This window comes from Cetorhinus maximus, chromosome 20 (genome assembly GCF_964194155.1).
Source record: "Cetorhinus maximus chromosome 20, sCetMax3.hap1.1, whole genome shotgun sequence".
In the NCBI taxonomy this organism is placed as follows: domain Eukaryota; kingdom Metazoa; phylum Chordata; class Chondrichthyes; order Lamniformes; family Cetorhinidae; genus Cetorhinus; species Cetorhinus maximus.
Genome location: NC_135898.1, coordinates 54,373,650 through 54,394,884, shown reverse-complemented (window position 1 = coordinate 54,394,884; position 21,235 = coordinate 54,373,650). Strand labels below are relative to the sequence as shown.

Genomic DNA, 21,235 nt, shown 5'->3' with positions numbered 1-21,235 from the left:
ACAATGGCTTCTTTTCCTATTCTCACACTGCTACTTTTGGAGTCCCTCATGAATCTGCTCTTGACCCATTCCTATTTCTAATCTACATCATCAAAAAATGTCAGATTCCACATGTATGCTGTCAACACTCACCACTTCTCTTGATCGTTTCCACTGGCTTTAATTTGCAAAGCTGCTTTTCCAACATCCGGTGTTGGATGAGCAGAAATTTCCTCCAATTAAATATTGGGAAGACTAAAGCCCTTGTCTTCAGACCCTGCCACAAGCTCTGTTCCTTAGCCACCATTTCCATCCCTCTCCCACCCATTTTCTGATGCCACTGCAGACCATTTGCAACTTCAATGTCCTACTTGACCATGAGCCATATCCTCTCCATCACCAAGACTTCCACCTCAGTGACATCACCCAACTCCACCCTTACCTCAACCCATCTGCAGCTTAAACCCTTTACAGATTTGTTACCTACAGACTCGACTGTTCCAATGCTCTCCTGGCCGGTCTCCCATCTTCCACACTCTGTAAACTTAAGCTTATCTAAAGCTCTATTTCCCTATCCTGACCCACACCAAGTCCTGTTCATCCATCATCCCTGGGCTCACTAAAATACATTGGCTCATGGTCCAGCAAAACCTTGATTTTAAAATTCCTCATCCTGGCTGTTCAAATCCTTCAATTGGCTTGTGAACTCTTCCAGCTCTACAACTCCCCAAGAACCTGATGTTTCTCCCATTCTGGCTTTTATGTTTCCCCAATTTTCCTCTTTAGGCAGCTGTGCCTTCAGCTGTCTAGGACCTATTTGGAATTCCCTTTCTAAATCTCTCCACTTTTAAAATACATCTTGCAGCTGCCTGTTTGATTTGACCAAGTTTTCAGCTACCCGTCCCAGTATCTCCTTATGTAGCTCGGTCTCAAATTGTGTCCGATATTGCTCCTCTTAAGTGTTTTGCACCATTTTCCGTTAAAAGTGCAGTATAAATGCAAGTTGTTGAGGCTCCCAGAGAGCTCCTTGCACCTGGGGAAAATTACTGTGAAACAAAAAACAGAAGCTCCCCTACAAATGCAAGTTGCTGAGGTTCCCAGAGAGCTCCTTGCATCTGGCGGAAATTACTGTACAAAGAAAGAAGCTCCAAAGCTTCTCATTATATAAATACCTTCATTTTAATGAATCAATAGATATTGACTTAACATTATGCACGTTAAAATACCATAATTCATATTTGATACGTTGCAAAATTAAGACAGTAAAACCCGTACCTATTTGTCAACTTACCATTATCTGTGCAACCTGGAGTATCCAAACACTCTGACACATGCCACCGGGGCGTTTCTATCAGCAACAGGGAGAAAGGCATTTGACAGATAGGGCAGTAGCCGTCATGCACTGGCCTGGCCTTTCTGGTGATTTGTTTCCCATCGGGGACATTGGGACATTCATCCTGGGACAGGGGGTTGCATGTGGCTTGCTCTGGGGGTGTTTTGCTTGTGTTTGATGCAGGAGGGGTCAACTCCTGACTGGAGGCTTCCCCGCTCTCTCTTGCTGAGTGATCAGCGGGCCTCCTCTGAAGCCGGCGCTGGGATCTGGCTCCCTTGCCCCGGCTCCTCAGCGGAGCTGCTTGAGGCGAGCCGGCGGATGGTTCACGGAGAGGGCTACTCGCCTCTGTGGTACTTGCAGGCTGCCTCAGTTTCCGTACAGAGCGATAGCCCCAGATGGCCGCTTCCTCGGCGCTCATGGCGCAGCCGCACGGCCGTTCGAACGCCGAGCCGTTAAAACCGCGCTCGCGATCCCCAAATCCCAACTCAAATCCGCAAATTCGACACCATTCATCGCGCCGGTCCAGCAACAATAAAAAGGAAAAACAATCAGTTCTTCTTGAGTGAGCGATAGCTAAGCAGAAAACGCATGTACGCAGATATGATTTTTTTTTTTAAATTGTTAACTGTAAAGTGGTGCACGAGCGGCGTGACGAAAGTGGTGATGAGAGCGGCCGTTTTCACTCGCAGCCTCCACGGTCTCCATGGCGGCTGTGTCTGTAGCCCAGGCTCAGCTGGAAGCCGCATTACTGGGAGCTACTGGCCAAGCGGAGAAAGAACAGCTTATTCTCCAGCACCTCAGAAAACTAGATGGCAGGGAAACCGATTTAAAAGTCCCTGAGTTTGATGAAGGTGAGTTTTCCCCCGCCCCCACTCAAAAAACAGCAGGAAGGAAGGGATTCGGGCGATTTATTTTTAGGGGTTTTTTGTTAGTGGCTGAATTGGGCTGTCAACTCGTCTGCAATGCAACTTTCACATTAAGGGAGTAACAGATTGGGGGAGGTGCTGATTTTAAAACAGAGTACCTCTATTTAAAAAAAAGACTAAATGCCGAGTTTCTGCTGTTGCAAAGCTTCCCCAGAGTAAGTTAGCTCTCTGCCAGGTATCATGTTCTTGTCTGGTATCGGACAAATTGAAATCAAATCTTACGAATAATTGCAGAAATTGCAAGATTATTTCTTGCTTTTAAAGTATTTGTCCACCAGACTGAAAACAAGACAGCAGGACGTGCAGTTCCTTCCCTCCCTAGCCGTTACATTTTGCACATTGTGTATCTTGTGTTGTCCATTAACACAGTAACCGCTTCCTATGAATGTGTCGATGAAGAGTGTTTCGAAGCGCTAATTATGGGGTGTTTTGCGCAGAGGCTGAAGGTATCTGTCAAGTCACCCCAAGAGGAAGGGGAAACCAAAATAACTATTGAAACTATAACGTGAATGACGGTGTATGTAAAATTGGCCTTATAAGGTGAAATGTCACAATGAACGCAAGGGCGTGGAGTTTTTGCAGACAGTTCTCCATGGATCAAAAACAAAAATACCTGGAAAAACTCAGCAGGTCTGACAGCATCTGCGGAGAGGAATACAGTTAACGTTTCGAGTCCGTATGACTCTTCATCCGAATCCTTGCTAATATTGTTCCTTCAACTCAATCATTAATTGGTCATTCAACTCCTGCTGTTTGTGGGATCTTGCAGTAGTTTCATGTTACCCTACACTTTAAGACATGATAATGTAAAAGTTTGCTTGCCCTAATTCTCCTATGTAGTATCCAGGTGCATTTTAATCCAGAATAAACATACTAAATGTTTTTGTCTATTACTGCATCCAACAGATTATTCCAAATATGTGTTACTGGTTCAAATTTACTCAAATTAATGACCTGTGGCCCTTCTCTGAGTATAAATTGAACTAATATTATTTGTGTTATGTTTACATTGCTCAGTGTGACTGTGAGTGAGGCAGGTATGGGGATCTAAAATTTAGATTTAGAGGAGCCTCAGCCAGTGCCCTTGTGTGAACGAGGGCACAGACTGCAGGCAGGATGAGCGAACTGACCATAGCACCATGGTACAGAGTGCCGTTCAAGTCGGGGGAGAAAAGAGAAATGTAGTAGTAATAGGGAATAGCATAGTTAGGGGAATGATACTGTTTTCTGCAGCAAAGACAGAGAGTCTTGAAGGCTGTGTTGCCTACCTGGTGCCAAGGTTTTTTAATTCATTCACAGGACGTGGGCTTCGCTGGCTGGGCCAGCATTTATTGCCCATCCCTAGTTGCCCTTGAGAAGGTGGTGGTGAGCTGCCTTCTTGAACCACTGCGTCCATATAGTGTAGCTACACCCACAGTGCTGTTATGAAGGGAGTTCCAGGATTTTGATCTAGCAGCAGTGAAAGAAAGGCTATATATTTCCAAGTCAGGATGGTGAGTTACTTGGAGGGGAACTTCCAGGTGGTGGTGTTCCCATGTATCGGCTGCCCTTGTCCTTCTAGATGGTAGTGGTCATGGGTTTGGAAGGTGCTGTTTAAGGAGCCTTGGTGAATTCCTGCAGTGCATCTTGCAGATGGTACACACTGCTGCTACTGTGCATCAGTGGTGGAGGGAGTGAATATTTGTGGATGTGGTGCCAACCAAGTGGGCTGTTTTGCCTTGGATGGTGTCAACCTTCTTGAGTATTGTGGGAGCTGCACACATCCAGGCAAGTGAGGAGTATTCCATCACGCTCCTCATTTGTGCCTTGTAGATTTTGGGGAGTCAGGAGGCAAGTTATTTGTCACACAATTCCTAGCCTCTGACCTGCTCTTATAGCCTCAGTATTTAAATGACTAATCCAGTTCAGTTTCTAGTCAATGGTAACCCCCAGGATGTTGATAGTGGGGGATTCAGTGATGGTAATGCCATCACTTGGCATCTCTTGTTGGATACTGACACTTGTGTAGTGCGAATGTTACTTGCCACATGTCCAGGATATTGTCCAGGTCTTGCTGCATTTGGATGTGGACTGCTTCAGTGTCTGAGGAGTCGCGAATGGTGCTTAACATTGTGCAATGTTAAGGACATCTCTTCTGGGCTGGAGAGGAACTTGGAGTGGGAAGGGAAGGATCCAGTTGTCGTGGTCCACGTAGGTACCAATGACATAAGTAGGACTAGGAAAGAGGTTCTGCTGAGGAACTATGAGCAGCTCGGAGCTAATTAAAAAGCAGAACCAGAAAGGTAATAATCTCCAGATTACTATCTGAGCTTTGTGCAAATTGGTTTAGGGTAAATAAGATTAGAGAGGTAGATGTGTGGCTCAAAGATTGGTATGGGAGAAATGGGTTCCGATTCATGGGGCACTGGCACAAGCTCTGGCGAAAGAGAGCTGTTCCGTTCAGGCAGCTTCATATGAACCTTGCTGGGACCAGTGTCCTGGCCAATCACATAACTAGGGTTGTAGATAGGACTTTAACCTAATTAATAGGGGGCAGGGTTCAATTGAAGGGATGCTTAAAAAATCAAAAAGAAATGAGAGCAGGGTAGTGAAGAGGCGAACAATAACCAAAGTGTGACAGGAAGGGGCAGAAAATATAAACAGAAGAGTGCAGCAGAAATCAGAACCAGAATGAGCAATAATGGTAAAAAGTCAAAGCTTAAGGCTCTTTATTTGAATGCATCCAGCATTTGTAACAAGATAGATGAGTTGACTGCACAGATAGAAAAAAATGATTATGACTTGATAGCTATTACAGAGACATGGTTGCAGGATGACCAAGACTGCAAACTCAATCTTCAAGGGTATAAAAACAAAAAGCTAAAAGCTACTGCGGATGCTGGAAATCCAAAACAAAAACAGAATTACCTGGAAAAACTCAGCAGGTCTGGCAGCATCGGCGGAGAAGAAATCAGTTAACGTTTCGAGCCTTCATGGCCCTTCGGCTCCTAACTATGCTTCAGTTCTGCCGAAGGGCCATGAAGGCTCGAAACGTTAACTGATTTCTTCTCCGCCGATGCTGCCAGACCTGCTGAGTTTTTCCAGGTAATTCTGTTTTTGTTCAAGGGTATTCGATGTTCTGGAAAAGTAGAGAAAAAGGAAAAGGAGGTAGGGTAGCTTCGTTAATAAAGGAAGGTATCAGTGCAGTAGCGAGTAGTGATGTAGAGAGTGGAGGGGGGGAGAGAGATCGTGATGTGAAATAAGTTTGAGTGGAAATAAGGTATAGCATGGGGGAAGAAGTCATGGATGGGAGTTGTCTACAGGTCTCCGAAGAGCTGCCTCACTGTAGGACAAAGTATAAATTGGGAAATAATGGAGGCATATAAGAAGGGACTACAATTGTCATGGGTGATTTTAATCTGCATATTTACTGGACAAATCAGATTGGCAGGGGTAACATGGAAGACGAATTTGTAGAGTGCATCAGGGATTGTTTCTTAGAGCAATACATTGCAGAACCTACTTGGGAATTTGGGGGTGGGAATCTAGTAATGTGTAATGATGTGGGATTATTAAGAGGTCTTGTGTTTAAGGATCCTCTAGGGGGTAGCCGTCACAACATGGTAGAATTTCAAATTCACTTTGAGGGCGAGCAACTTGGGTCTCAAACCAGTGTTCTCAACTTAAATAAGGGCAATTACAGAGGTATGAAGAAAGAGTTGTCTAAAGCAAGCTGTGAAAATAGACTAAGGGGAAGGTCGGTGGATAAGCAGTGGCAGACATTTAAGCAGATATTTCATAACGTTCAGCAAAAATTTATCCCTGTCAAAAAGAAGGACTTGATGAGAAGGATGAGCCACTGTGGTTGACAAAGGTGGTCAAGGAGAGTATCCAATCAAACACTAAGGCATACAAGGCAGCGAAAAATAGTAGTAGGCCAGAGGATTGGGAATTTTTTAGGAACCAGCAGCAGATGACTAAAAAGAGAGAGAAAATTGATTATGAAAGCAAATTGGCAAGAAATATAAAAACAAACAGCAAGAGTTTCTATGGGTATATAAAAAGAAAGAGAATGTTTAAAGTGAGCGTTAAGCCCTTGGAGAATGCAACTAGAGAATTGATAATGTGGAACAGGGAAATGGCAAATAATTTAAACCAATATTTTGCATCAGTCTTCACGGTGGAGGACACTATAAACATTCCAAAGATATACTGGCATTGGAGGCAGTTCAAAAGAGATTTGCTAGGCTGATTCCTGGGATGAAGGCGTTGACTTGTCAAGAATGGCTAAGCAGGTTAGGCCTTTATTCATTAGAGTTTAGAAGAATGAGGGGTGATCTTATCAAACGTACAATATTCTCAGGGGGCTTGACAGGATAGATGTTGAGAAGATGTTTCCACTGGTGGAGGAATCTTGAATTACGGGACATAGTTACAGAATAAGGGGATACTCATTTAAAACTGAGATGCGAAGGAATTTCTTCTCTCAGAAGGTTGTGAATATCTGGAAAACCCCAGAGAGTTGTGGAGGCTAGATCACTGAAAGTAGTTAAAGAGATAGATAGATTTTTGAAATATCGGGGAGTTGAAGACTATGAGAAGCTGGCATGAAAGAGGAGTTGAGGCCTGGGGCAGATCAGCCATGATCTTATTGAATAGCGGGGCAGGCTTGAGGGGCCTAATGGCCTACTCCTGCTCCAAAATCGATGTTTTTTATTGTTACAACTATGTATGCTTTCAGATTTAAAAACCCGTCTGATTAATCTTTTATGAGTTTAAAACAAAGAACAAGATAAATTTATTGACCCTCCATCCCGAATTTTTTTCTAAAACTAGGTAATTGCAGCCAGCATTCATACGTCGCACACATTTCCTGGTCTTCGCACACACACTAGTGCAGATGGTAGGATATGAGGATATACTTAAAGATTTTTTTACAGTTCGTGAAGAAAAATCAAAAAAAAATACGATTAAGCGTTCTCTGGCTGGTCTCTATGTGGTGATTCCACGTTGCGGACGTTTGGTTCAGTTGTCTTCCTGGGTATAGTTGTACCTTGCAAATTTCCACGTTTTATCCCCAAAAGATCTCGGTTTGCAATGGATTTCTCAAGATGGTGACTTTGCAAATCCATGTGTGGTACTTCAGAGAGTGAGAGAAACACAGATTTTTGCAGCCCTGCAATATCGCATTCTGATCTCTGCTTTCTGGCTTGGTAAACAATTCTTAAAAATCCTGCTAGCTGTATATTCCAGAGGAATTTGATTACCACGTCTGCTGTAGTCATTGTTTTGTAGAACAGGCAAATATATTTTGATGTCTCATCTCAGAAAATCTTGAGGAATTTCCAAATAGTATATAAGTCAACAGGAGATGGGGTCTTTCACACTCATCTGAGGGTTTGAGAGTTTGTTGCTTTTCATCCTATTTGGGTGGAATGCAAGGTTGTATATTGCAGCTGGCTGGCAGTTGTTCCACTGTCTTAAAGGGATTACTGTTTATTAAAATCCAGCCAGCAAAAGAGGCATTGGAAATTGTATCTTTTTTTAAAAAAATTCTCGTAATACTTTTGCACCACGCGGAATGAAATGAGATTCACTCTTGTTTCAAGACTGGGAAAAAGCGCAAATAATTTTTAAAAAAACAAAACCCACCCACATGCATTCATCCACAAGCTCATGCTTTCCTTTTTACTCTGTTGGGTCTGTTCGGTTGAGGTTTGAGTTGTTGTTCCTATGCGGGTTTTAAACTCTGGACAGAGCATCCGCAATCACGTTATTTTTCCCTGCAATAAGCTATGGTTGGAGAACCAAACTCAAACAAATTTGTGTTTTTGGTTTTGAATTTTTCTACAAAGGTTAAAGGGTTGAGTTCTGTATACACTGTGGCCTCTGTGTAGCCATTTCAGATATATATCTGTGTTTGAGAGCTAATAATAATCCTAAGGTTTATTGCTCCACAGTGGAATAACATTTCTGGTGCTTCTTCAATTTCTTGAAGAAATACCCGATCAGTCTCTCTATGCCTGATTCACCCTTCTGGAGTAGGATACCCACTACCCCAAGGCCATTATCTTCAATGGCTACTTCAATCTGGGGCTGCTAACACCAGTTCATTTGCTATAACGGCCTTCAGCTTTTCAAAAGTTGTTTGGCTCTTCTCTGTTCACACTACCTTTGCTTTTTTCTGAAATAGATCTGTTACTGGGGCAACAATAATTCTGAGGCTAGGGACAAACTTGCATTAGAAACCAGGCATCCCTAGGAATCTCGTTATTTCCCATCTTGTTGTGGGGATAGGAATATTTGCTACTGCCTGTACTTTCACCGCTCTGGGCAGTACTTGTCTTCGACCCACCACATGTCCTAAGTAGGTCACCTGGGGAGGTGGTGGTATAGTGGTATTGTCACTGGACTAGTACTCTTCGAATCCCACCAGCAGATGGTGAAATTTGAATAATTCAATAACTAGAAGTCTCATGATGACCATGGCACCATTGCCAATTGCTGTAAAAGCCCATCTGTTTCACTGATGTCCTTTAGGGAAGGAAATCTGCCATCCTTACCTGGCCTACATGTGACTCCAGACCCACAGCAATAAGGTTGACTCTTAAATGCACTCTGAACGAAGGCAATTAGGGATGGGCAGTAAATGCTGGTCTAGCCAGTTATGCCCACATACCATGAATTAATAAAAAGAAACCTGACTCTTGCGAGGTTGACCACCAGGTCAGCTGACTGTAACTTTGGATGAGGGCTTCCAGTTGTTCTAGGTAATATCCAGGAAAGTCACCTAGAACAACTGGAAGCTCTAAATTCAGGAACAAGACCACTGCTTCTCAAGAGGTTTTTATATTAAACTACAGGAGCCATTTATTAATTTACACAAGTTAAACATATACATACGGCTACAAATGACTACTATCATAACTTTTTAACAAATTCCCAAACTAATCTCCATAAGGCAACAACAACCCATAGACTTTGAGCAGACACCAGGCAAAGCATTTTCACCTTACAAATTCAAATGAGGTTCCTTTCACTTTGGTTCCTTTGCAGACAGTTGTAGGCTTACAGTGCTTTGATGTTACATGCCTCTGCCCTGCACGCACAGAAACTCCCTTCTGTTATACCCAGTACTTCTCTTTGAATGTAAATTCTTATTGTATCATCAGACCCTTTGAACTCTACCTCTTCTAACAATAAAACCCCTTTCATAGTACCAATTTTATTAGTAATATAAATATTGATTGGTGTCTCCTAGCTAGGTGCAAGATTTCACTCCCCTTCTTGAATGCTCTATTCAACAAAATGCAAATGCGCTCTTCCTCTGCAATGACAAAGCTGCTGTTTTTTTTCCCTACGATCTAGGTGTCAATTAAATAGTTTACGTCCTCTTGGTAACTCAGCAGCACCACTACCTGCTGGATCACTTTCCAGTCCTCGTCTGCAGGTCTGTGAGGGAGGTCTCCACTTCCTCATCAATACCTCAATTTTAAAATAATAGCACTCTGTGACTCCCTCTGCTTCAGCTTCAGTTTGGGCAGTCTATGCTAACAATTTTTAGCACCCGGTCAGCTTGATGAACTGCATCCAAGGAAGACCTACTCATTGCATCCTTAGGGTCTTCAGAGAACCAGACGGCAGGGTTATCCATCTGCAGTGCTAGTTTGGCCTCTCCTTTCATGGCTTGTTTGGCCATAGACCAGGTTACTACGCAGTCAGGAAAAATGCAAGGGACTTTCTCCTACAGCTGCTCTGTCTCCCTGACCTCACTCAGCTTCTCTGAAACCACTGGGGATGCTACCATCTTTGATCCCAGGTTATTTCCGAGGAATAGGTCAACCCTGTCCATAGGTAAAATGGGGCCAACTCCCACAGTCACTGGCCCTGAAATAAGTTCGCAATCTAGGTGCACCCTGTATAAAGGTATGGGCATGTATTTTCCCTTGATATGCTTTACCAGCACTTGGGCCTGTACTGCACTCTCTGAAGGAAAGAACATTCCTCTTCCCAGCAGTAGAGATTGGCTGGCCCCAGGATCCCTCAGTATGACTACGAGCTTACGTTGCTCTGGGGAAATGGGGGTGTCTTTCCTTCTGACACAGATCCTTGTAATTCTCAGGGACTTTGGTAGTCTCACATGCACTCACGTGTGCATTTACAAGGACTTGCTGCTGTGGTCAGAGTCACAGCCTAGTCTGCTATATTCTCTGCTTGATGCCCTTTTTCTGCACAGGCCCTATGTGCCCCAGTAAATCCTACGGGCTTTCCCGTAACCCCAAACCTTGGCTTCCTATCACACTCCCACCACCTATCCTTTTCAAGTTGCTGGGGGTGATTAGGGATGGGTTTCCTTTGGGATGAGGGCTTGTCGGCAAGTTCGTAATCATCAGCCAGAGTTGCTGCCTGCCTGGCACCTGCCACTTTCTGTCCTGCTATGTGCATTTTTTATGGGGAGAGGGTGTGAATTTTTGAACTCTTCAAGGAGCATTATTTCTTGAAGGTTTTCATACCTGGGCTCGACCTCAAGCCCTCGTATCCACCAGTCACACGTGAGCTGCTTGAGTCGTTCAAATTCGATGTACATCTGGTCCTGCCATTTTCAGAGGTACAGAATTTCTGATGGTACGCCTCCAGCACCAGTTCGTACGCACTTCAAATAGCCTTCCTCGCCACCTCATGGTTTGCCAAACTCTCATCAGCAACAGGAAGTCTTGCCTTTAGCTTACTTTGCAGGAGCAGGGTCCAGCTTTCTACTGGGCACCTTACTTGCTGAGCTGCTCTCTCAAAAGAGATGATAAAGAGGTTGATAAAGAACAAGATAAATTTATTGACCCCACTTCCTGAATTAAAAACTAGGTAAAGCACAACGACCATTTATTCATCTCACATTCCCTGGTCCCCACACACACACTAGTACAGATGGTAGAATATGAGGATAGACTTAAAGATTTTTTTACAGTTCGTGAAGAAAATAAGCAATCAAAGAAATGTACGATTAACTAGCCTTTGGCTGGTTTTGATGTGATGATTTCACATTGCAACCGTTTTGTTCAGTTGTCTTCCTGGGTGTAGCTGTATGGAACAGACTTCCACGTTTTGTCCCCAAAAGACCTCGATTTACAGTAGATGTCTCTTCTCAGGATGGTTACTTTGCAAATCCATGTGCTGTACTTCAGAGAGAGAGACACGGCTGTTTGCAACCTTTCAATATAGCCTTCCGATCTCTGTTCTCTGGCTTGGTAAACGGTTCTTAAAAGTCCTGTTGGCTGTATATTCCAGAGAAATTCAATTATCATGCCTGCTGTAGTCATTGTTTTGTAGAACAGGTAGTTACGTTTTAATGTCTCATTTGAAACTTTTTGAGGAGCTTCTGAATATTGTAAAAGCCAACAGAAGATGGGGTCTTTCACGCTCCCCAGAGAGTTTGATAGTCTGTTCCTTTTCATCCCACTTAGGTGGAATGTGAGGTTATCCATTGTAGCTGGCTGGCGGTCCCTCCATTGTCTTAATAGGATTACAGTTTATTAAAATCCAGCCAGAAAAAGAGGCATTAGAAATTGTATCATTTTCTTTAAAAAAATATACACATCCTCGTAACATAATGAGAAGTGTATGAGCCAATTACAAATGCACAATTCAGTGGTATGTGAAGGGTATGACGTGGACATCGACACAAAATGGAGACGCTTGTGGTGTAAAAAGAAAGACTTGCATTTATATAGCATCTTTCAGGGCTATACGGCATCTCAAAGTGCTTCACAGCCAAAAAAGTACTTTAAAGTGTAGCCGTTAGTTGGAATGTAAGAAATCTGGCAACAAATTTGCACACAGCAAGCTCCCACAAACAGTAATGTGATAATGACCAGATCATCTGTTTCTTTAGTGAGGTTGATTGAGGGATAAACATTGACCCGGACACAGGGATATCTCCCGTGCTCTTGAAATAGTGCCATGGAATGTTTTATGAGCAGCCGAGAGGACATTCCCTCAGTACTGCACTGGAAAGTCAACCTTGATTTTTATGCTCAAGTCTCGGAGTGGGACTTGAACCCACAATATTCTGAATCGGAGGCAAAAACATTACCTATTGAGCACAGATAAGCAGCTTCTGAGATAAACCTTGAGCGACGATTTGAACTAGATGGTTTCTCAATTATTCCTCAAGTCCCAGTACAGGTTCTTGTTTTTTAAAAAAAATTGCTGTCAGCCTTTCTTATTCTCCTGGTCACTGTAGTTAATGCTTACTTGCTCAAACTAGTCGTGCATTTTTTCCCAACATCTATTGTTGCAATTATCTGATTTTTATTTTTTAATTCATGTGTTTTAGAAATTAAGCTTTTATTTTGAAGATTGAAATTGTAAATGTAAAGTCATTTAAACTCTGGATTTCAGAAGTTTCCAGATCATCTAAAGCAAGGGCAATTCAAAAGTCCTTTTCTGTGTACATACAAGGTCAGTGTAAGGTGGGAATTGTTGACAGTAAGACTGAGGGGAATTGCCCTGTCTTTGTTAGAAATGTAAATTATTATTGTAGTTCCCACCATCAAAGAACCTCTAAAAGCTCTACAGTTGGTTTCTTCATAGAACCAGTGAATCTACAGCTGGCAGTTATCCCCATAAGAGATATAAATTATTCATGTGGATTCCAAAATCACAGTTATTTTGAAGGTAAAAAAATAATCAGTTTAAATTTCTGTTGGGAACATCCCAGGTATGTCATGTTACTATGGAAATAGATTAGGAGGGAGACAAACCCAAAACAAAAGGGTATCTGTATGTTTTCACACAGAAACAAGCAGTCAGCTCAAGAACAGCATTGAAACAGGGAGAGAAAGAATCTACCACGAGTCTGTTAATTGCTGTGGGCCATAGCAGAGGGCTATTAAGAACCAGGGGTGTTTCTAATTTAAAAGTCACGATGCAAAAATACAAATGAAGTCCATGCTTGAACTGGGGAGTGCACAATTGTGAGGTTTAAGAAGAGCTAGGGGGTCACAGAACCAAAGACTAGTGGAAGGATCCCAAGAGGTCTTGTACCTCAGAATAGCTGGAAGACTGAGGGAAATCAAAGTGAATTCCAGAGAGTTGTGACATGCTTTTCTTTGGTCCCAAGAGAAGTGAATGAGCCCTTAAGATCTTGTTAAGTATGGAGGAACCCTTGGGATGGAAGTAGAATTGGGTTTAGCACTTAAGCAATTACAAAATATAGTTTTAAGTTAGTGCTTATTTTGTTTCATCCTTGTAAAGTAAAGATTTGTGTTTAAAACATGAAATCTTGCAGCATAGTTCTTTCAGTTAATAACTGGGGGATCATAACATAAGAAATAGGAGCAGGAGCAGGAGTAGGCCATTCGGCCCCTCAAGCCTGCCCCACCATTCAATAAGATGATGGCTGATCTGCCTCAGGCCTCAACTCCTCTTTCATGCCAGGTCCTCTCAGCCCTCAAATCCCCGATATTTCAAAACTATACCTACCTCCTCTTTAAATACTTTCAGTGATCTAGCCTCCGCAACTCTCTGGAGTAGTGAATTCTAGACATTCGCTACCCTCTGAGAGAAGAAATTCTTTCACATCTCAGTTTATTCTGTAACTATGTCCCTAGTTCAAGATTCCCCCACTAATGGAAACATCTTCTCAACACCTACCCTGTCAAGCTCCCTCAGAATCTTGTACGTTTCAATAAGATCACCCCTCATTCTTCTAAACTCCAATGAATAAAGGCCTAACCTGTTTAGCCGTTCTTGATAAGTCAACCCCTTCATCCCAGGAATCAGCCTAGTGAATCTCTTTTGAACTGCCTCCAATGCCAGTATATCCTTTCTTAAATACGGAGACCAAAACTGTACATAGTACTTACTCCTGGTGCGGCCTCACCAACACCTTATACAGCTATAACAGGACTTCCCTATTTTTGACTCTGATTGCGTTAATCTTTTCTAAGTGTCCTGCTATTTCTTCCTTAATAATGGACTCTCGCATTTTCCCAACGACAGATGCTGGGATGATTGGCCTTTAGCTTCCTGCTTTTTGTCTCCCTCTCTTCTTGAACAGGGGCATCACATTAACAGTTTTCCAATCCGCTGCGACCCTCCAGGAATCCAGTGAGTTCTGGAATGTTTCAACCAATGCCTCCACGATCTCTGCAGTTACTTCCTTTAAAATCCTTGAATGCAGGCCATCAGATTCTGCCTTTAGTCCCATTAGTTGTCAAATACTTTGTCCCTTGTGATAGAGACTGTTACAAGATCTTTCCTCTCATAAGCTCATTGCCTATCTGATATCTTTGGAATGTTTATAGCATCCTCCACCATGAAGACGGATGCAAAATATTGGTTTAAATTATTTGCCATTTCCCTGTTCCCAGTTATCAGTTCTCCAGTCGCATCCTCCAAAGGTCCCAAGTTCACTTTAGCCACTCTTTTTATATACCCATAGAAGCTCTTGCTGTTTGTTTTTATATTTCTTGCCGATTTGCTTTCATAATCAATTTTCTCCCTCTTCATTAACTTTTTAGTCATCCACTGCCAGTTCCTTAAAAAAATTCCCAATCCGCTGGCCTACCACTAGTTTTTGCTGCTTTATATGCCTTAGTTTTTGATTGGATACTCTCCTTGTCTGCCTTTGTGAACCACGGGTGGTTCATCCTTCTCATCGAGTCATCCTTCTTGACGGGGATAAATTTTTGCTGAACATTATGAAATATCTGCTTAAATGTCTGCCACTGCTCATCCACTGACCTCCCCCTTAGTCTATTTTCCCTGCCCACTTTAGACAACTCTTCATACCTCTGTAATTGCCCTTATTTAAGTTGAGGATACTGGTTTGAGACCCAAGTTGCTCGCCCTCAAAGTGAATTTGAAATTCTACCATGTTGTGCTCACTACCCCCTAGAGGATCCTTAACTATGAGATTTCTTATTAATCCTACCTCATTACACATTACTAGATCTAAAATAGCCTGTTCCCGGGTAGGTTCTGCAGTGTATTGCTCTAAGAAACAATCCCTGATGTACTCTATAAATTTGTCTTCCATGTTACCCCTGCCAATCTGATTTGTCCAGTCAATATGCAGATTAAAATCACCCATGACAATTGTAGCACCCTTCTTACACGCTTCCATTATTTCCTGATTTATACTTTGTCCTACAGTGAGGCAAATCTTCGGGGCGCCTATAGACGACTCCCACCCGTGACTTCTTCCCCTTGCTATTTCTTATTTCCACCCAAACTGATTCCACATCACAATGCATTGCACCTATATCACTACTCACCACCGTATTGATACCTACCTTTATTAACAAAGCTACCCCACCTCCTTTTTTTTGCATATTTTTCTGGAATATTGAATACCCTTGAAGATTGAGTTCACAGTCTTGGTCACCCTTCAACCACGTCTCTGTAATAGCTATCAAGTCATATCCAGTTATTTCTATTTGTGCCGTCAACTCCTCTATCTTGCTACAAATGCTGTGTGCATTCAGATAAAGAGCCTTGAGCACCGATATTTTACCATTATTACTCATTCTGGTTCTGATTTCTGCTGCACTCTTTTGCTTATCTTTTCTGCCCCTTCCTGTCACACTTTGATTATCGTTCGCCTCATCACTACACTGCACCTCTGCTCTCTCGGTTCCTTTTGAATTTTTAAACTTCCCTACAATTGAAACCTCGCCCCCCCCCCACCCCAACTAATTGGTTTAAAGTCCTATCTGCAACCCTAGTTATAGGATTTGCCAGGACACTCGTCCCACCATGGTTCAAATGAAGCCCGTCCCAATGGAGCAGCTCTCTCCTTCCCCAGCACTGGTTCCAGTGCCCCTTGAATCGGGACCCATTTCTCCCACACCAATCTTTGAGCTACGCATTTACCTCTCTAATCTTATGTATCCTACGCCAATTTGCACGTGGCTCAGGTAGTAATCTGGAGATTATTACCTTTGTGGTTTTGCTTTTTAATTTAGCCTGAGCCGCTCGTCGTCCCTCAGCAGAACCTCTTTCCTAGTCCTACCTATGTGGTTTGTACCTACGTGGGCCAGGACAACTGGAGTTTAGATTTCTCTTTAAACCGTTACCATTTCTACGGAGATTGTAATGCCATTGGTAAATTAAATAGGTTTGAGAGCATAATTATATCTAGGTTACATTAATTGTATGAAGCTTGGTGATAGATGGGTTTTACATTCAAATTAGTATGCTGCTCTGATATTTTCAGCATGAAGAAATGTTGAAGCAGGTGAAGCAATGCCAAGTCTGTGCTAGATATGCTAAACCTAAAACATTCAGAAGCTGCTAACAAAATATCCTAACTTAAGAAATGTATCAAGTAATTTTCTTGCTGTTAGAATTTAGTTATTTTTAACAGATTGGCTATAGAGACATCTTTAAAATTCTGAATAATTTAAAATGACCATTCTCAGGCTTTTTGGATTTGTGTAAGAACCCTTTTACAAATGTTGTGGTTGATGATTTGATGAAATTATGTCTGTGCTTAGCTGTAATTAATTACGCTTTGAGCTTAAAACTCATTCATTTATGAATATATGAAAATCACTAAGAATTTAGTCAAATTGATTTGGAAATTTTTTTGCATGGTCAATGAGCAAAATTGAATTGATAGTTATAGTTTAGAACATCTGAAGTCAAGCACAACATAGCCTGGTGACAAACACAAATTATCAGGATCAGTGGTGTTTGAAGTGATTAATATTTATACCTGCACACAAAATATTCATTATACAGGGAGAAATTTGGAAGTAACAATCTCAAAACCACAAGCAGGGGTTCTCTAATGGTTTCTATTACAGCTGACATCATTGTACAAGAACATATTGTTTCACTTAACTTCAGCTATGGAATCTAATCTTCTTGTGTGGTAGTTTATAAATATATATATATATATATATACACATATATTTGAAATGTTTTTGTTACATAATTTACTGTTTGTAAGCCATTTGAATTGAAACATGAAAACCTCTAACACTATTTGGGTGAGTCTTTTGTCATAGTCATAGAGGTCTACAGCACAAAAAAAGGCCCTTCGGCTTTTGTGTTTATTATGAAAACGTTTTAACAATTTTTTCACAGTTTTGGAAGTAGGACTGTATCTGAGGCTTTACATTTGTTGCTTGATTTTTTAAAAAATCTGCAGATCACAGTTTTATTTACACGGGAGCCCTAGTAGCTTCAATGTTCTTTTTGCCACAAAAACCAGGCTAGTATATTTTTGGACTAAAGTATTGGGAGTACATGGGAAACTAATCATAAGAGTAGTGTTTCTTGAAGGTTATTAGTTTTAATTTCTGTATGAAAATAATCCTGTTTACGCTACCAACTGATTATATAATACCTATATACAGCAAATTAAAAGGAATACAGAATGTAGCTCCGAATGGAATTTAGCTAGATTGGTGAATAGTGTTGCAGTTGTAATTTTTTTTAGCTTTCTATTGCTATCAAAGAAATCTACTTGATTAGCTATTAATTCTGTACAAAAGACACTAGTTTGGGTACACGAGTCAGAGTTGTTCTCTCTTGTTTATGTTTTTGTATTGGAGGCTAAAGCTCAGTTTTATGGAGTGTGAAATGTCCATGTTATGTATTTTGTACTATGGTTTTGATATAGGTGCACAACTTGTAGATTGTGTATTATGTTGCAGTTTCTAATGGAACATCTGCTCCTGTGTGAAAAACTTATAATTACAATAGACGCCCTCTCCTCTCATTTTTAGCTCTAATATAAATGAGTAATAACATTGAAAATTCCAGAACCTTATAAGGGGCTGAGCTTCCTGTAATCCAAGAACTAGTCAGCATGTAGAAACACAGGCATTTACCTTCTACTTCATTCACCTTACTGAAATTCAGTGTGGGCAATGTAGAAGTTTGTGTGCATCTTTTGTGTTCCTGTTCACCACCAATATTTTCCATTTCCATTACTTTCTTTTTGCACTTTTTTGCTTCATTGAAGCAATTTTCATATATCATCCATTAGTTTCCTCTGTACAGCTTTTCAAAATACCTGTTTGCACTAAACCCATCAACATGCCTCTCTGACAGGAATTTGACTCTTATTTGATATTCTCTCTTCTCTCTCTTTCCAAATACTTCGCTTTGTTTAGACCTTTTAAGAAACATGCATATCTTCTAGTTTTTAAGCTTTGTATAGTCTACACCAGAAATGTTATCCTGCCTTTTCTCCTGTCAGACCCCACTCTGTGTTCCCAGCATTTTCTGTTCAATGTCTGATTTTCAGCATTTGATTTTGTTTCATACTTCATTTGGGTTATTATCCTGTAAAGATGCATTATATTTTTAACAGCTTGTATATAAGTGGGCAGTTGGATATTCTTTTGTACAGGTTTGTTCTACAGAATGCTGTCAGTTAGCATATATTCTGAAGAGTCTGACCATATTTATGGAACAAAATCAGTATGCATTATTTTCACAATAGTTTAATAATTCTTTGTTATTCCCATTTTTGGAGGGAAGAGAGGGGAGAAGCTGGGAGCAGTGAAAGAGGGGTGGGGAAGGAGTTGCAATCAATGTTTTCAAGGAAGAAAAGCGGGCAGAACACTCTAAGGGAGAGAGGGAAGCTGGGAGTAGTGCTTTGCAGTAGTTGGGTGCAATTGACCTGTTGAAGACCCTGGTGGCAGCATTCAGAATAGAATTAGTGATGGAAAATTAGACTTCTATTGGGGTTTATGCAAGAAGAGCTGTGTGTGATGAAATACTTGAAGGTGATGGCCAGGATTGGGGATTGGCGTAGAGAACCCCACGTGGGATCCTTACCACAAACTTGCAAAACATTTCAACATGGTGTGGGGAAGGTGGCTGTAAGAGGCATCCTCGATTCAATACGTTTTTGGAAGCTGTGGTTGCCTTCCATCGCCTAATATATTAACAACTTCCATTGGTATAGCATCATAATGTCCATAGATACTTCACAGACATGTAATCAGACAAAAATAGATGCAAGACTAAGAAGGATGTTTTATGAAAGGTGATCTGAGTAAGGTCATTGAAGTTTTTACAGCACCGACTTTTCCTGCGGGGGGCTACTTACTGCCTTGGCAACTTCATTCCACTGTACCTACACTTGTCCCTTCGAGGGCCATTTTATTTCCATTCCAAAACGAACCTTTCTCCTCATTCTCCATTGGGAACACCAGCATTTTCACTGGCATCTCCAAACCTTATCTCTGCTCTGCAGCAGATCCCTCTGAAATTATAGAATGATTCCCGCCTGTAAGCAAATGTTTCTATTTAAGCTTGGCATTGGAAGTTGTTGCAGGTATTTAAGCCTACATGCTTCTCACTATCCTGCCTCCTCAAGTGGCAGGTCCAGAGGTGGAGGCAGAAGTATCACCTGGAATCTTTGATCTCAGAGAATTTGCTCAGATGAGTGCATGTTCATTCAGGTGGGTAGAAGTCAAGCCAAAGAGGAAAATCTAGATTAATATTTGTTCTAGAACCACTGTGTATCAAAATAAGCTGGACTATTTTCTGAGTGAACCTGGTTTTAGAGGTATGTGTACTGCAATGAAAAAAAAAGTCGTGTCATATACAAAAGCTTATAACCTTAACCAAGGGTTTCAGTGGCGGGAGACAATGAAGGAAGATAGAATGATAAACCACATTGAATAACATGGATGGGATAAGGAGGTCCAGGAGGTATACTCACACAGTCAAGAGCTATTGATAACTTTAATCAGGGCTGTTTTGGTGCAGTATACAGGATAAAAATGGGATAATCTTAGAGTCGGAGGAGGATTTAACCCTGGAGAGGAAGGCATGATTTTTTTTTAAAGATGATCCAACAAGATCTAGCTGTGAATAACCCATGTAATTTGTAAAGCAGGAGTTGCAAATCTTGCAGCCCTCAAGTCTAAAAACGATTTCATGAGAATTATATCAAGGGGATGGTGGAATGGGAGATATTGAAAGTGAAAGTTGCCCTTTTCCCAGAGGACCATAGGCTGCTCTCTCATTAGCGGGAGATGACTGGTGGTGAATTTAACCTGAGGGCCACCACACCTCCGGCAAGGGGCAGGGTTGAGAAGGCAGGGCCTTCCTGAATGCCCTAAGCCTGTATGGGAATTGAACCCGCGCTGTTGGCATCACTCTGCATCACAAACCAGCTGTCCAGCCAACTGAGCTAACAAACCCCCAAGATCTTGAAAATATTGACTTTAAACATTGCTCACACTAAATAGCTTTTATTTCCTTCAGTCTAACTAATGGGCATAGTCCTCCAATTGAATGTCATGTACATACATAAATATCGCTTTGTGCTAGTGAAAAACTGAACCTGCATGTACCCTTTGTTTGATGTTTATATAAAATATTAATTTTGAATTAATTAAAATTACAAATTCCTTTTAATTTGTCAGGACAACCTCAAGTTTTCTGCCGAATGATATCGATGAAAGCATTATATCGACATTGTTGCAAAGGCATTACAATTATAGCAACAACTGAAGATGTTGATTCTCTATATTGTGTGCATTAATTCAAACTGATCATTCTAAGTAATAACTGTATTGAGTGTAATTAATTGCAGAAAAAAATTAAAGCTTAATTACTTTCTATTGGGTGTCAGATTCCAGAAAGATTTGCATTCAAATATAATCAGGATAATAAATCATACCTTGGCTACATTTACAGATTTTTCTAGAATCGCGTGACCCTTCAACTAATTTCTGCTGCCCATGCAATGTATAGTGCTCAATTTTACCAGCTCTGTAGTGATGAGCTGGGAGGCAGGAGGCCTGGTAAAATGGTGGTGGAATGCATGAAGAGAGGAGCCCATTGTCTTCCAGCCACCATGAGATATTCTCAGGGTTGGAACCTCAGCGGTGCAGCTGCCCGCCAACTGAAAGCACGCAGCGGATTCCCTGGAGGGTTTTTAAAAATTCATTCACGAGATGTGGGCTTCGCTGGCTGGGCTGGCATTTATTGCCCATTCCTAGTTGCCCTTGAGAAGGTGGTGGTGAGCTGCCTTCTTGAACTGCTG

At 41.5% G+C, this 21,235-nt stretch overlaps 2 protein-coding genes across 3 annotated transcripts in view; one reads left to right on the top strand and one right to left on the bottom strand.

Moving 5' to 3' along the window:
• dclre1a (DNA cross-link repair 1A (PSO2 homolog, S. cerevisiae)) overlaps nucleotides 1-1,773 on the bottom strand; it is a 52,368-nt gene extending 50,595 nt beyond the window's left edge. For both annotated transcript variants that reach the window (XM_078564695.1, XM_078564696.1), the window contains exon 1: nucleotides 1,271-1,773. In XM_078564695.1, coding sequence (XP_078420821.1) covers nucleotides 1,271-1,730 — 460 coding nt within the window. In that variant the 5' untranslated portion in view covers nucleotides 1,731-1,773. The remainder of the gene's footprint in view (nucleotides 1-1,270) is intronic.
• A 206-nt stretch (nucleotides 1,774-1,979) lies between these two features.
• Nucleotides 1,980-21,235, top strand: part of nhlrc2 (NHL repeat containing 2) — a 104,684-nt gene continuing 85,428 nt past the window's right edge. Inside the window, exon 1 of the mRNA XM_078564698.1 lies at nucleotides 1,980-2,163. Within this exon, the coding sequence (XP_078420824.1) occupies nucleotides 2,016-2,163 (148 nt within the window). The 5' untranslated portion in view covers nucleotides 1,980-2,015. The remainder of the gene's footprint in view (nucleotides 2,164-21,235) is intronic.